We start from the raw sequence: 13,809 nt of genomic DNA, 5'->3' as shown, positions 1-13,809 counted from the left end.
TGCTTTTGAGGGGCATTGTGGAAACCTTGTGAATGTCTGACTCGGAGTTGATGGGGAAAAAAGAAAGGGGGAAGGAAGAAAAAGAAGAGGAATAAAATGAGCATACAAGTCTCGTGGGCATTATTTAATTGGAGTTGCCTGAAACCTTGAAAAAATATTTGCCGAACAGTTTATTTGACCTTTATGTGTCAAATACTTTACAGAAAAGCACTCAGCGAGAGGTTTTCTGCCAGTTAGGCAGCTGGGTGAATACTATCCAAAACCGCTCTGCTGGAGGATGGCTTCTCTCCAACCAGCCTGAATTTAAATACAAACCCCAATGAAAAGGATTCACCCCCCCCCCCAAAAAAAAACCCCAACCCTGATGGCAGAAAAAATAAATCAAAAGCTTCTTCCTCTGATCATTGCGATGGTCTTTATGAGTTGTAAGAGGACAGCTTCCCCGACAACACGAGCCCCCCCCTCCACACACCTGGTTTTGACAACAGTAATTACATTCCTGGGAATAGAGAGAAGGTAATTAATAGCCTTTTGTGGTTTTACTATTTTAATGCAGTCTTTTCATTTTGCAGTAACTCTATGGTAACATGCTGTGGGCTGTTAGACCTTGTTAAATTAAACAAAATACACTCTCTTTAAGAATGCTATTCTTTGGCTGCCAGCTATTCAAAACTGAATTGAAACTACCGGCATTATAATAGGAGCTGTAAGATCTTTCTGACGTTGAAATCCAATCCCTCCTGATCTCTGCTTGTGCTGTCTTAGCCTAAAAGGCGCTGGGTGCCCTTGATAAAGTTTCCTATTTTGTGATAATGCTCCCAGATGTAATGAGACAGAACAATAGATACAAAGGGAGATCAGCAGAAAATGACAACAAAAGGGAGATAGAACGCAAGCTTCAGAGATAAGGAAAAAGTACTGATCTTATAAAGGACATGTAGGTGTACGCAGAGAAATTCTCCCACTCTTTAATTGAACATAAGCCTTATTGTGAATGGGGTTTTGCCCAGCTCCCTCGATCACGCCGGCCGGGGGAAGCGTTGTCAAAGTTTCTTACCATGTGCGGAAGGCGGATATTGGCAAGACTTTGGATTAGAGCCTGGCTCAACCCTGAGAGCTCCAGGAACAGGGCTTCGTTTTGCTCCTCTATGATTTTGTTTTCCTCCTCAATGTTCTTCAGGTTCTTCTCCATGGTGGAGATCTGCAGAGCAAGGAGCAGGGCAGGGTTACCAACCGTCGCGCGATGGCACTCACCACCCCCCAGGCAAGGGGCATCCAGCCGTGGGTCTGGATGCGCGTCCAAGCACACAAACCTGCGACTGCAGTTTCACCATGGCCGCTTCCATCTCCGAGTTGGACTCGTTCAGCTCACTGATCTCCTTGTTAAGCTGCTTGATCTCTTCATCGTTCTCCAGAACTGCAGGGGGGAAGGTCGTGGTCAATCAGCAGATGCTCATGGGAAAAGCAAAAATGTTGGGCTTTCTGCTGAGCCCATCCTGTTGCGTAGACATCACCACTCACAAAGCCCTCGCCTTTGCTTTTACATCCTCTAAATGGGATGCACATCTCACCTTTTTTTTTTTTTAATTTTTTTTAGTAATGTTTTTAGCATCATGGTTCAATGCTACTTTATAGGTCAATATGACTTGATGATCTTCAAGGTCCCTTCCAACCTAAAACATTCTATGATTCTATGATTCTATAATATGTAAATGCAAAAGCCAACGGCAGCATAGCGGTGGCAGTCCGGCACATCCCCGCACCCTGCAAGGTTGATTGCCCTGAAAACTCAGGTCGTTCCCTCCGGTCCTGAGTTTGGGAAGATGCCATTTAAAAAAACTAATGCATGTCTTGATTAAAAATTACAAGGTTCATAAAATAAAGTAATATTTCTAGGAGAGTGCAGATATTTATAGGTTCCACGCTATGTAAGTATTCAAGTTAAATGCCTGAACCTTGTCAAATACCACAGAAACCTCAGTAATAGCACTGGAAATGCAAAGTGCCATCGCTAACAAAATTCCAGATCCAGAAATATCTCAGGATTAAAAGCCCTGAGTAGGTGAAAATCGCTGAACAACTGCAAGGGATTTGTAAAAATGCCAATGAATATTTGAAAAAAAAAAAAAAAAAAACCAAACCACAAAACAACCCTAAACTCAATTTCAGAATTAATGTGTTTTTTTCCTGGAATTTCATTATGGAAACTCCTTCTTTATCGTTTCACCTACTCCCTCACAGTGCGTCACTCAGGGAGCAGTGCCGGTACCATGCCACCCCCAACACCCAGGAGCCCCCCAAAAATGGGTGTTCGTAGCACATGATATCCTTGCAAATCCGGGGCCAGATTTCAGTTGTCGAAACCTCCCCGGTCTGCAAAGAAAAAGATATCCGGGCTCAATACCCTGCCGCACCTGCCAGGCAAAAGGAGTGAAAATCCTTACCGTCGCTGGTCTTGAACTTTGTGTTGAGAATTTCATCCCCTGAGAGTTTTCCTTTCTTCCCAGCAAAAGTAGCTCTTGGACACCCTGACAAACTGAAAAGCAAGTAAAAATGGATTTCATAAACTCTAGGTATTTATAGGTGCTTATGTTCCCAACAAAAGCGCGTACCATTTGGTGGAGTTCATGCTGCGAGATAGTTCTTCTAAAAGCTTTTTATGGTACAGAGGAAATTGCTTTATGAATAATGCCACAAAGCTCCCCGTTTATAAAGCGAGAGCAATTTTCTCTGAGTAAAGATTAAAAAACACATTGTTCCCTAAAAGAAAGGGCATGACAGGTGAGGAAGGTGAGATGAGTCTGGCTGGCTTGGGCATCACATCCCTGGTTTGGGCGCCGAAGTCCTGTTCTGGCTTGCTCGTGGAAGGACTTTTCATGATTTTGCCCAATCCACATCTCACCATTGCAATATTGAAACAACTGCGTGTTTTCTTCTGTGCAGAAAACACCACCCTTGGAGCAACCTGACTGAGGTCGCCATCAAGAGCACCAGCTATTGAGCCTGGCACGGAGAGTGGGACGATGCTCAAGCAGCATCTACGGGCAGATAGGTTAGTCCGCGGCAATGTTGTCATGCTCACGACGATTTCAACCCTGCAATTTACCTTCTGTGAGTGAGGAAGCTCCCATTGGCGTGGCCGGAGCCGTCGCAGCCCGGGGTTGGGCAGGTCGGGCCTTCGTTCTTCAACGACTTCCAGGAAAACGAGGAGCCGTTGAGCGATCCTTCCTTCTGCCTGCGGGCTGCGAGAGGGCACCCAGATGCGCTCCGGTGAGAGGCGTATTTACCACTGATGTGTCCAAGCCCAACGCAGCCAGGAACCGGACACCTGGGCACAGGGAATTACCAAAAATTACAGCATGGGAATGAAGAGGGATGTAAGGAAATAAAGCACGAGCAGGAATGAGGAAGCCTGGGAAGTGAGCGTTCACACTTGGGGATCTCATCTGGATCTCAAGTGGCAGATGCTTCATTGATGGAAAGGACAGATGGGAGACTGAGCTACGACTGCCCCTTCAAAAGAGCCAAAGAGAACCACGGTAAATCCTGCAAGAGGGGAAGACTGTGGAGGTCACATCGCACTCACACTTGCAGCAAAAGCAGGTCCCAGTGGTGTCCAGAACTCTGTGTTTGGTGCCTCACCGAGGGCAAAGACGGCAGGTTGGGCTGCTTGGCTTTGGATCCCGACGTGAACCACGGCTGACACGTTCACACCAAAACACCACACATTTCCAGCCGGCTCTGCCCGGCGGTACTGCCGAGGAACCCAAGGTCATCAACTTCGTCACCCTACGCTAGCACGGTCAATGCGATCTAGGAGCACTCTCTGTGCCCGTGGGGACACAACCCTTCCCCGTCACCCAGTCCCTGACCCAGGAGCAGGTCCGGCTGCAACCTGTGCGCCAAGAAGCTGAAACCTTCTCTTGCAAGGAGGGCATCCGAGGGGTTTCTGAGCCCGTACCCCATCAGACAGGATAAATAAACCCTGGGGCACTGCTTGCCTCCTCCTCTTCCTCCTCCTGGTTTCACATCCCGTGGCTACCGAGAGACCAACCTGCGCTCGCAAGGGGATAAAAGTAGGAATCACCATCAGGGCGGCTCAGGAGCCCTCCTGCCCCCGTGCTTCTGCCGCCGTTTGTGGCCGGATAAAGCACACAGGAGCTGCGAGGGGCGTCGCGGAAGCGCTGACACGACTTGTGCTAATTGCCAGGAGGAGGAGTGCCTCCAAAGGCACCTCTCTCCTCCCCGCTTGCAAACTCCCCGCTTAATGGACTACTCACTAAATTCAGCCATTCGGCAGAGCCCGGTGTATCTATTAAGGTTTCTGCTGTGGTTTGCGTTTGTTTAAAGATGCCAGCCAATTATAAACGCAGTTAAAAGTTTATTACTCGAGGGAGGTCACTCTAAAAAAAGGGGAGGTGGAAATAGGTAAGAAACGGCAAAAATGACCCCCGTGTCGTCTGTTTGAAAGCAGTTAGGGACTTCAAGTTTCCCCAGCAAAATATCCGCCGAGCTGCTCCTGAAAATCGCAAGCTGTGTTTCACCGCAGAAATCATTACCCTGATTGTTTATATTTCGTACAAAAGGGAGATGACAGCAGAAGGGGGGAGCTGTACACCCAGCCTTTTCCCGAGATAATTTGAAAAATGCTGATCTCGATTTTAATCAGCTGCAAATGCAGCACAATTCACTTATAATATCCCTGCCAGCAGGATCCTCAGTAAATTCATAACATCATTGCTTTTATATGATCACGAGCAAATTACTGAATCCTCCAGAGGAAAAGGAGAGGGGGGGGAAAAAGAGCGAGAGAGAGAAAGAGACAAACCCCAGCATTTAGTATGCAGCCGTTACGGCCCAACCGTTACATATTTTACGCTGCTAATTTAACTTCCATTACATTTTCATTGTTAAAAAATAAACCAGAGCCTTATTGTGCAAAACAGCCGGCTTGGACATTTTTTAAATTTTTTTTTTTTTTCAATTATTTTTATTTAACGGAAGCACCGGTAGCTGTTGATCAATTAGGCAGCCGCGGACGCTTCCGTTTTATGCCAGGGCCGGGCTGAAGGTTGAGGTGATCTGTTCGATCACGTCTGTAGCAAATTACTTGAAGGATGAACAGCAAAAACAACAGGGACCAAATGACTTTCTCCTCGGTGGCGATGTGCAAAACTCGGCTGGGTTCCAAGTGGCGCTCGGTGCAGATGGAGGATGGATTTAGAGCCAAAGCTCCTTAACGCAAAAACCCGCACCGGGCGCACCTGCGGGAACCAGAGCGTGAACTTTCCGAGGGCTGGGGGATGGCGGCAGCCGAGGGACCGCTGCACCATGGTGTTTTGCGCATCTCGGAGGAGCTTCTGCTCCTCCTTGGGTGTGCTGGAGGAGCGGAGGTCGCTGCCGGTGCCACGGGACGTTGGGGAACACCTTCACATCCTCATGCCACAGAGAACCCCACAGCCCGGCCAGCGCTGCCTGCGCCCTGCCCACGGTGCCGCTGCCGACGGGGCAGCAGAGCCACACCGAGCATCCAAGGCCAGTCCGGGGGTGGACGGCGTCAGCTCGTCAGCTTTATCTCTTTTCTAGGAGTCAGAAAATCCCAGCTCTGGTGATACTCCAACCCCCATTTCTTGCCATTTTAACTTCCCGGCATTCGCACCTTTAAGGCGCGTCCTGGTTTCAGCTGGGAAAGGGTTAATTTTCTTTCCGGTGATTGCTGTGAAAGGGATGTCAATAATACCTATTGTTTTTAGTTGTTGCTAAGTGATATTTACACTATTCAAGGACTTTTTTCAGCTTCCCGTAAAAACACAGACAGAAGGATGGAATGGCCAATGGAATATTCCATACCATAAATGTCACGCTCAGTATATAAACGGGGGTTAGCGGGGGCGGGAGGAATCCACGATCGCTGTTCAGGATGGTGCCAATTCACCGGGTCATGAGAGTGACCCCTGTCATCATCATCATTATTATTATTATTATTACTATTATTATTTTTTTTCCTTTTCTGTTATTGTTTCTATTAAACTGTCTTTATCTCAGCCCACCTGGGTTTTCTCTCCTTTTCCCCTTCTTCTTTTTTTCCCCCTTCTCCTCACCTTTCTTTGGGGGGAAAAAGGGAGGGTGAGCAAGCAGCTGCGTGGTTCTAGTTGCTGGCTGGCGTTAAACCACAACAGGGTGGACTAGGAGAGCCCCAACCCCGGGTGAGGATGCTCGGAGGGGACCATCGTTCCGCTGGGGACACCCTGACAGCTCGTCCCACATTCCTGTACCCGCACCGGCTGCACCATAACAAAACAGCCGTATAAAATCCCCTTTCTCCTTGCACTGGGAAGCAATCTCTTTGTACTGGGCAGCCCCTTGGCACATCCCTGACCAGTCCCAGCCCCGAACGGGGCAGGCAAGGATGAGCAAAGCCACCGCTTCCCCAGCCCTGAAGGACACGTGTCCCTTGGGAAGACCTGGAGAGGGGCGACCTCCCCCAACGGGGACATCCGACTGCGGTGAAAGAAGCAAACGTGCAACCGCCGGCAGTTGCACAACAGCATTTGCTGCTTGTCCTTTCCTTCGCTGTGTCACTGGTTAATGGCACAGCAGTACAATGCCACCAGCAATTTAGTGTATTTGAGCCAAAAAAAGGATTTATTCCCACAGATTCTCGAGTAGCTTGCTTAATTTTTAATAAACTCCGCTAACTCCTGCTAATTATCACACGGCTCATTTAACTGGGAGGCTTTCCTTCCTGTAGACTGAGGAGTAAGAACAGAGCAGATGGTTCAAATACCATCTCTCACTTAAAGGTCCTTCCCGCGGCTGGCGCATCCCAGTTTCCCGCAGCCCCCGCGGGGCTCTTCTGCACCCACCGGGTCCCGCTTCGGCTCAGCCGCTGCTCCTCCTGGACACGTGGAGGTATTCACCTCTGCTCTTCTGCAAGGGCAACACCTGCCCTAGGGCTAAAATGGGGAAAAAAGCCATACATTTGGGGACAGTCTGCTGAGCCAAAGGGGTTTTGCCAGAAATGCCAGCACTCACGGGCATCCAGAAACTCTTGGAGGGGGTTGATAAGTTTTTCCATGTTTCTTTTTACCCCCCTCCACCTGCACTTGCTGGGTGAGCAGACAGGCTCCAGAAGGGCTGGGGATGCTCTGGGTTAACCAAAAATAGGACGCTGGAGTCAGTGCTGGCCCCAGCCCTGCCATAGGGGCTTTGATGTCCTGTAGCTGTGCGAGGGATCGAGACACAGACCCCGAACCTCACATCAGGCCCTGGATGCTGAGCCCGTGACGCTGGGGCTTGGTAAAAGTCAGGACAAATGGATTTCACAGCAATGAAAGCTCCTGAGGCAGACTAAGGGATTTAAAATCTCTGTTCCCAGTAGGATAAACCCCCTGGGATGTTCTGAAGAATTCAGCCTGAGGCAGCAGAGGAAGACTTTTTCTGTTCTCTCTGAATATTCAGCCATGGCAAAGACTCTACAAAATGTGTCTTATTGGAGGTTACCGGATCCTCACCCGACTCAGTGCTGGATAGTTTCTATTTCTACCGTGCTCCTGGGAGTTAAGCAAGCCCACCTGCACCTCTCGCCCGCCCAGTGCTGCCCGAAAACCTGCGACATTTCACTTGACTGTGGGTTTTTACCCTCCTTTACAACACTGGTGATTGTTCCAGGTATTACATCAAGCACAGGTAGGAGAGGGACTGTTCACACCCTACCAGCCTACATTTCACTTCCGTAAAAACAAGTAAGACAGAATACACCGTTACCTCCCCAACCTCCTGACTTTGCAATCGCATTTCAAAATTACAGCCCCTCTTTTGGGGGTCAGGGAAAAATTCCCTGGCACGCAGCGGAAGAGCTTTGGCAGCTCCCGCTCCAGCGCGGGCAGACGATGCTCCGAGCAGCGCCAGCGAGGGGGAATGCGGGATGGATGCTGCTCCCCCACATCAACCTGTGCGAGGCAAAGGGGATCGAGCGGGAGGGTCTGCTCGGGAGTTTTCTCCAGACTTACTTCATCAGCTCTGGGTCTTCTTTATCATCCTTTGTCGGGGTGATCTTGATCCCACTTTTCTTGGCACGAGGGCAGCCTGACAGACTGTGGTTAAAAAGAGAAGAAAGGGCTGTCTCACTGGCAGAATCACTGCACTTGTTATTCCCCCGCTTCAGTCATCTTTCCCTTGAATTTGGCACAGTGTTTTTGATCTCTCTCGTTTTGCAGCTTCACATCACGAGGAGAAGTCAGGAGGAAAAAAAAAAATAATAAAAAATTGAGGGAGATGGACAGTAATTAATGGTGTCTAGATAAGAAGATATCTGCTAACAGCCTGCAATGTTTAATGGAATTGTTGAAACAGAAGGCTCAGATCTCTACTATTAATGCTCTAAAGTGATAATAGAAGTCATAAATAGGTAGCATTATTAACGGGAACATTACATCAGCTAAAATCTGACCCTTTGTCTTTTATTCTGTTGAAGGGAGCTTCTAATCAGATGCTGGAAACATCAAAAAAAAAAAAAAAGAGAAGTCAGATTAAAGAGATGAAAATAGGCTTCAGTTGTCAGTAACATTAATGTTTTATTCAGAACTTTACAACTCTGCCCACTGCAGGGGAAGGAGGAAAAAAAAAACAAAAAAAACCCAAAACAACCAGAAAGAGGCTACAGAGAAAATAATTTAAGGGAGATCTTACCTTCTATGCGATGCATAATTTCCTGTTATGTGACCAGAGCCATCACAACCAGGAGTAGGGCACCTGCGGAGGAAAGGGATGCTCAGATTAGCCTGGGGATGCGAGCAGGGGATCGACGCTTTGCGACAGCTCATTTCAAAGAGAAATGTAGGGACTGTCAACACAGCAGCAGGTTTTTCTTCCTGCCCCTTCTCCCTCCATAAGAACAAGGACTGGTCTGTAATATCCACGATACCAAAGTCGCTGCATCACTGCGTGATGTTGGCGTTGGAGAGGAACATCTGTGGGAAGAGGTGGGGAAGTTGGGACCGCGGCAGGTAGGTGCTCTTCAGAGGAGGGATGTGTGTCCCAGCCTCTGTCCCCACCCTCACAAAGGGGACAGCTCAGGAGACGATAACAAAGGAGCTAAAAAAAAACACCTCCAGGACCGTGTCCGTCTTCCTGAGGAAGACATAAGGAGATGGCAGGTACCATCCGGGGCCATCGGGCTGGATGCAAGCATAGACAAGGAACCAGAAAAATAACCTTCAACTCTGGACAACTTTGCCATCAAGCTTTCTCCTCTGGGGCCACCTCAGCCAACACCAAGAGGAAGCCCAACAGAAGGTCTCAGCTCAGGTCTGGGTGATTTGGTGGGGGCTAATCTCACTGAGGGCAAACAGACACCCCACCCCAGGAGGGTCTTCAGAGTCCAAAACCACTTGATGCCTCTGATGGAAAGTAACGAAAGAATAGTAGGGAAAGGGTTAGGTTAACCTCAGGTCTCCTCCTTCCATAACACCATGGGTGAGGGATAGGGGCGTCTACAAGGGGACATCTGCCCATGGGATCCCCTTGGGATGGGGATCACCAGGTCACCACACATGGTGCACCAGCAGCTTCTGGTGCTTTGGTGCAAAATCTGCCCCTCGGTCCTCAGCCGCTGCCGTTACAAAGGGGTCTTTGAAGATGCAGCCATGATCATGGGTTTGAAGGTAAGCATCCAGCACTCCGGGCCGCGATTGAAAGCAAAGCCCAGAGAATAGTTCTGTGATCACACAAACCTGCACAAAGGCCAGCAGGGGCTGCCAGCCCTACCGAGCCGCAGCGAAGATAATGGCACGAATTAAGCACCGCATCATTAAGGGTGCAGAAGCGAGAAAGGTGAGGGGATGTGAAGTACCACAAGTACAAAGATCTGCTCCGAATGCTGTAGGTGACGTGGCCGGTGGACATAAAAGTTGTCATGGGGACAGGGAAGAGAGGCGAGGAGTGCTCGCCAAGGATGCGCACGCCAGCCTGCCAATTAGCCAGGGCTGTTTGAGTCAAGTGATTAGCACCGGGGGGAGGAAATCCACGGTGCTGCCACGGGATGAGCGGGAGATGCCCAGCCGCTCGCTTCTGAGCTCACGGGATGACCACAAGCTTGCAGAGTGCCCTTTCTCTTCAAGGGAGGATTTTGTCCCCATTTTCTTGATCCCCATCTTTAAAGCCACCGGTGCCTGGTTTGGTAGCACTGGTTGGTAGCCTGCAGCAGAGCAGGGAGTGATGTGTCTCCAGGACACCCCAGTGAACTGATGGACAACATGTGGTGGTGCACAGGCAGCCCCCGAGGCCAATGCCTTTGGGAAAGCTCATGCCTGTCCCGGGCAATGGCATAGCTGGGGTGCTCTGGCCCCTGAGGGTCAATGGAGCAATGATTTCCACAGATGCCTTTAGTTCTGCAGCTTGGAAAATGGCCTGTTCAAAAGTCCTCTGATTTTTTTTTCTCTTTTTTGTTAGAAAATATCAAAATTATCCTCTTTGCACCAGCTCTGAGGGAGGCTTTGGCATTTGTGGGCCATTGAATAGTTTCCATCAGCAAAAAAAAATTGGGACCTCACCTGGGGTGGGGACACGTCCTGGTCCCAGTAGGGTGGCAGGGAGACTAAGTCAGGACCAAGGCTCGGCCTGCTCAGACCCAAGAAAACATAAATGCACATAGGGCCGGTGCAGTAAGAGAAGGGACACATCCAGCAGGACCCCGATGAAGGTGCAAATTCTCAAACTCATTTAGAAATTACAGGTTTAAGAGATGACTGTGACATTTCCCCGCTATGCGCTGTTAAAGCGGAAAGCAAAACTATTTCTGTGTTGTTCTAGCTTCAGGGTGGGGTGAAATTATGAAAACACTAACACCAAACTCCTTTTTGCCTTTCAGGACTTTTAAAAAAGGGAGAGAAGTGATTTGAGTTTTATTTTTAATTATCTGGAGACAAATCATACCGACAGAGACCTTTTATTGCATGTTCCAGCCTGGAGCTATGTTTTTTATATCAGGGATATTAACCCCTGAAATAGAATTTATAATGGAAACACTGACACGGCCTTATCTGAAGTTGTGAAAAGCGATGACTGCGCTATCTGTAATATCTCCAAATCCTCTTCCCTTCCTCCTTCCTCTGCTCCCATCCTCACCGGGACAGAGTAAAAAAGCAGTACTTGAGAAATAACATTAAAAAGCTTTGTTTGGGCCAGAAGTCTCCTGTTTTAAATAGTATTTTGATAAAAAGCACTGACATTGGATGCCCAAGGGGATCGGGACACTGCACGGCAAGGCTCGGCGCGATGCTCGGTCTCAGGGACGACCCCGTTTGCTTTCTCTCTGGGCCCTTACTGGAAACGGGCACTGTTCCTGAGAGCTTTTAATATCTTTAACGCTAATTGCCTGATCACTGGGCTATTCTTTAAGGCTGTTGGAGAAACACCAGTTCAGCAAAGCTCTCTTAAGAGGTACTTTCAAAACGTATATCGTCTATAATGCATGATTAAGTGTACTTAGCACTAATCATGCAAGTCCTTTCCCTCCGCTAGCACATTCTATTAATATCAACTAATCCAGCTACTTTTTCCACCTCTGTGATAAGGAGCAGGTGATTAATGAAAATTTTCCTGGCACCAGCACCAGCATTGGTGGTGGGATGCGGACCAGTCCTGGACCCACGCTGCCCTCCGGGCCACCAAAATGGGATTTGCGGCTTTACCGACCTCCTTAGTGACCAAAGGGGTTCCCACCTGACTTGACTATTCTTGTCATGGCTCCAAACATCACTGAGTGCATACAGCACACGGGACATACTTATTTTTTTTTATGATGAGCCTCTGCAATGTGAAGCCCCCCATGGGGGGGGGGGGTCTCCATAGAGGCTCTTCGCTTATAGTTATAAGCATTATTATATATAAACATATTATAAGTTATAATAGTTATAAATTATATAACCCCTATCTCAGGGTCTAAATAATCCTGAAATGGGATTCAGCAAAGCAGGGAGCTCAGAGGAGAATCAGCCTCCAAAAATTGGCTGACTCCGTGGAAGTGATGTTGGAAAAAAATTCACAATTACCTTTTCCCCAATGATGTGGGTTGGGTGGGGGGGACGGTTGGGTCCCCCCAGTGTCTCCATCTATTTTAAACACAATTTCTATTAAACCTTTTTTCAGGGGAGGCAACCTAAGAGAGAATTTGGGAAACCCTCTAGTGAAGAATAAGCACCTCGTGAAAACTAGAAGCTCTGGGAAGACAGCAGCAAAGCTGAAAACAGGAGTCAGAGGAAGATATTTGAATGAAAATGTGAACACCGGGTTCCTCCCATCAGGAGCAGAAACAGGAACAAAGAAATTCGTGTGCCCGTGAGCTTTTTGCCACTGGCTCAGGATCCCGCCTCACTAAGCCTTTGCTTGTTCCCTCTTCCATTCCCTCACAAATCAAATTCCCGTGAAAATGAATAGGAACCTCCATCACTGCATCCCAAACAACCCCTAAAATTCAGCATAAAATTAGCATCCCGGGTTCTCCAAAAGAGTTGGCTTCTTTTCGCCATGTCCTGCTGGTATTTTCCCAGCTGTGTCTCTACCCAAAAACAAAGCGTGTGCCTTTATCTCGGCTTTGGATTATTTGAGAGCCGTACAAAAACGCTGAATGAAAAGGGTTATGGCACAAACTGGGGAAACAAGAGCTTGGGAAAAGACACCAAATGAAAAAGAGAATAGCGTATTTCTACAGTGCCCAAAGGAAACCTGCCAGGGACCTGAGTTATTTCTGATCACTGCCGTAACCCCCCTTCCCCAAAATAAGCCTTGCTCCATGATGCTGACTCTTCCCAACGCGGCAGCTGGAGTTCGGGCTCCACCAGAGCTCCTCGCAGGCAGATTTTGATCATCTCTTTGAAAGGAGAAGGGAGGGGATGGAAAAGCAAAAGCAGAGCAAGAGGAGGGGGTGGCAGGGAGGGGGAAGAGAGAAAAAAAGGGTGGAAAAAAAGAAAAAAAAAAAAGGAGTTCCAAGTTGAGCGCAAACATACTTGAGGTCAGCAGAGTGGGCAGCCATGAGGTTTCTGAGGCTCTTGTCAGCAAGAGGACAACCAGAAAGGCTGAAAGAGAAGAGATGGAATATCTGGATAAGCAAAAAAAAAAAAAAAAAAAAAGAAAAAAGGAAAAAGAAAAAGGGCCGGGGTGTGGGGAGGGAGAGGGGCAACAGAAGGTGGGAGGAAACAGAACCAAACTATCCACATGGTCAAAATATATACTAAAAGAAAAAAAAAAAGTTGCCTTTAGAGTCCGAATCATGAAAAAAAGGTGAACCCACCTGCGGTGAGAGGCATAGTTTCCCGTTATGTGTCCGCTGCCGTCACAGCCTGGGGTTGGGCAACTGGGCAACAACGAAACAACAACAACAACGAGCATAAGTGCTGGAAAGGAATGGATTCACCCGAGCGCTCCGGATCTGCAAAGGCAGCTGAGCCCCCCTCAGGGTCTGTCTGGGGGATGGGGCTCAGCCAGACCCTTTACAGCAGCTCCTTCCATCGGACCTCAGCATGTGCTTATATGTTTGCATGCAAATAAACCCGCTGTTTCCCTTTCAGCTCCCTTTCCTCCCTTTTTTGTTCCCAAAGGATCACAAGGATCCTGAAGAAAATTTGAAAAAAATTGAAAAAATGTGTGGCAAACGTGAAGAAAGGATTCCAAACACTTAATTGCGTGTTTTTTCTCCGTGGCAGAAGAAGACTTAAAGCAGCCTGCTGGGTGGCATGAACGCACAGGCGTGAACACCCCTGTCTGGACGCTGCCAATTTGCATGACTTTTGCAATACCGAAGCTCTGGCT

General features: G+C 48.3%; 1 protein-coding gene across 1 annotated transcript in view; it reads right to left on the bottom strand.

Annotated features, from left to right (window-relative positions):
- Nucleotides 1-13,809, bottom strand: part of MYT1 (myelin transcription factor 1) — a gene marked incomplete at both ends in the record, with an annotated part of 35,931 nt that overhangs the window by 579 nt on the left and 21,543 nt on the right. Inside the window, 8 exons of the mRNA XM_082491228.1 lie at nucleotides 1,058-1,201; nucleotides 1,314-1,417; nucleotides 2,445-2,536; nucleotides 3,107-3,328; nucleotides 8,013-8,096; nucleotides 8,692-8,754; nucleotides 13,008-13,076; nucleotides 13,292-13,354. Of these exons, the coding sequence (XP_082347354.1) occupies nucleotides 1,058-1,201; nucleotides 1,314-1,417; nucleotides 2,445-2,536; nucleotides 3,107-3,328; nucleotides 8,013-8,096; nucleotides 8,692-8,754; nucleotides 13,008-13,076; nucleotides 13,292-13,354 (841 nt within the window). The remainder of the gene's footprint in view (nucleotides 1-1,057; nucleotides 1,202-1,313; nucleotides 1,418-2,444; nucleotides 2,537-3,106; nucleotides 3,329-8,012; nucleotides 8,097-8,691; nucleotides 8,755-13,007; nucleotides 13,077-13,291; nucleotides 13,355-13,809) is intronic.

Source organism: Vanellus vanellus (genome assembly GCF_965231255.1).
Source record: "Vanellus vanellus genome assembly, chromosome: 15".
Classification (NCBI taxonomy): Eukaryota; Metazoa; Chordata; class Aves; order Charadriiformes; family Charadriidae; genus Vanellus; species Vanellus vanellus.
The sequence above is the reverse complement of the archived record's forward strand: the minus strand, read 5'-3'. Positions and strand labels throughout refer to the sequence as shown.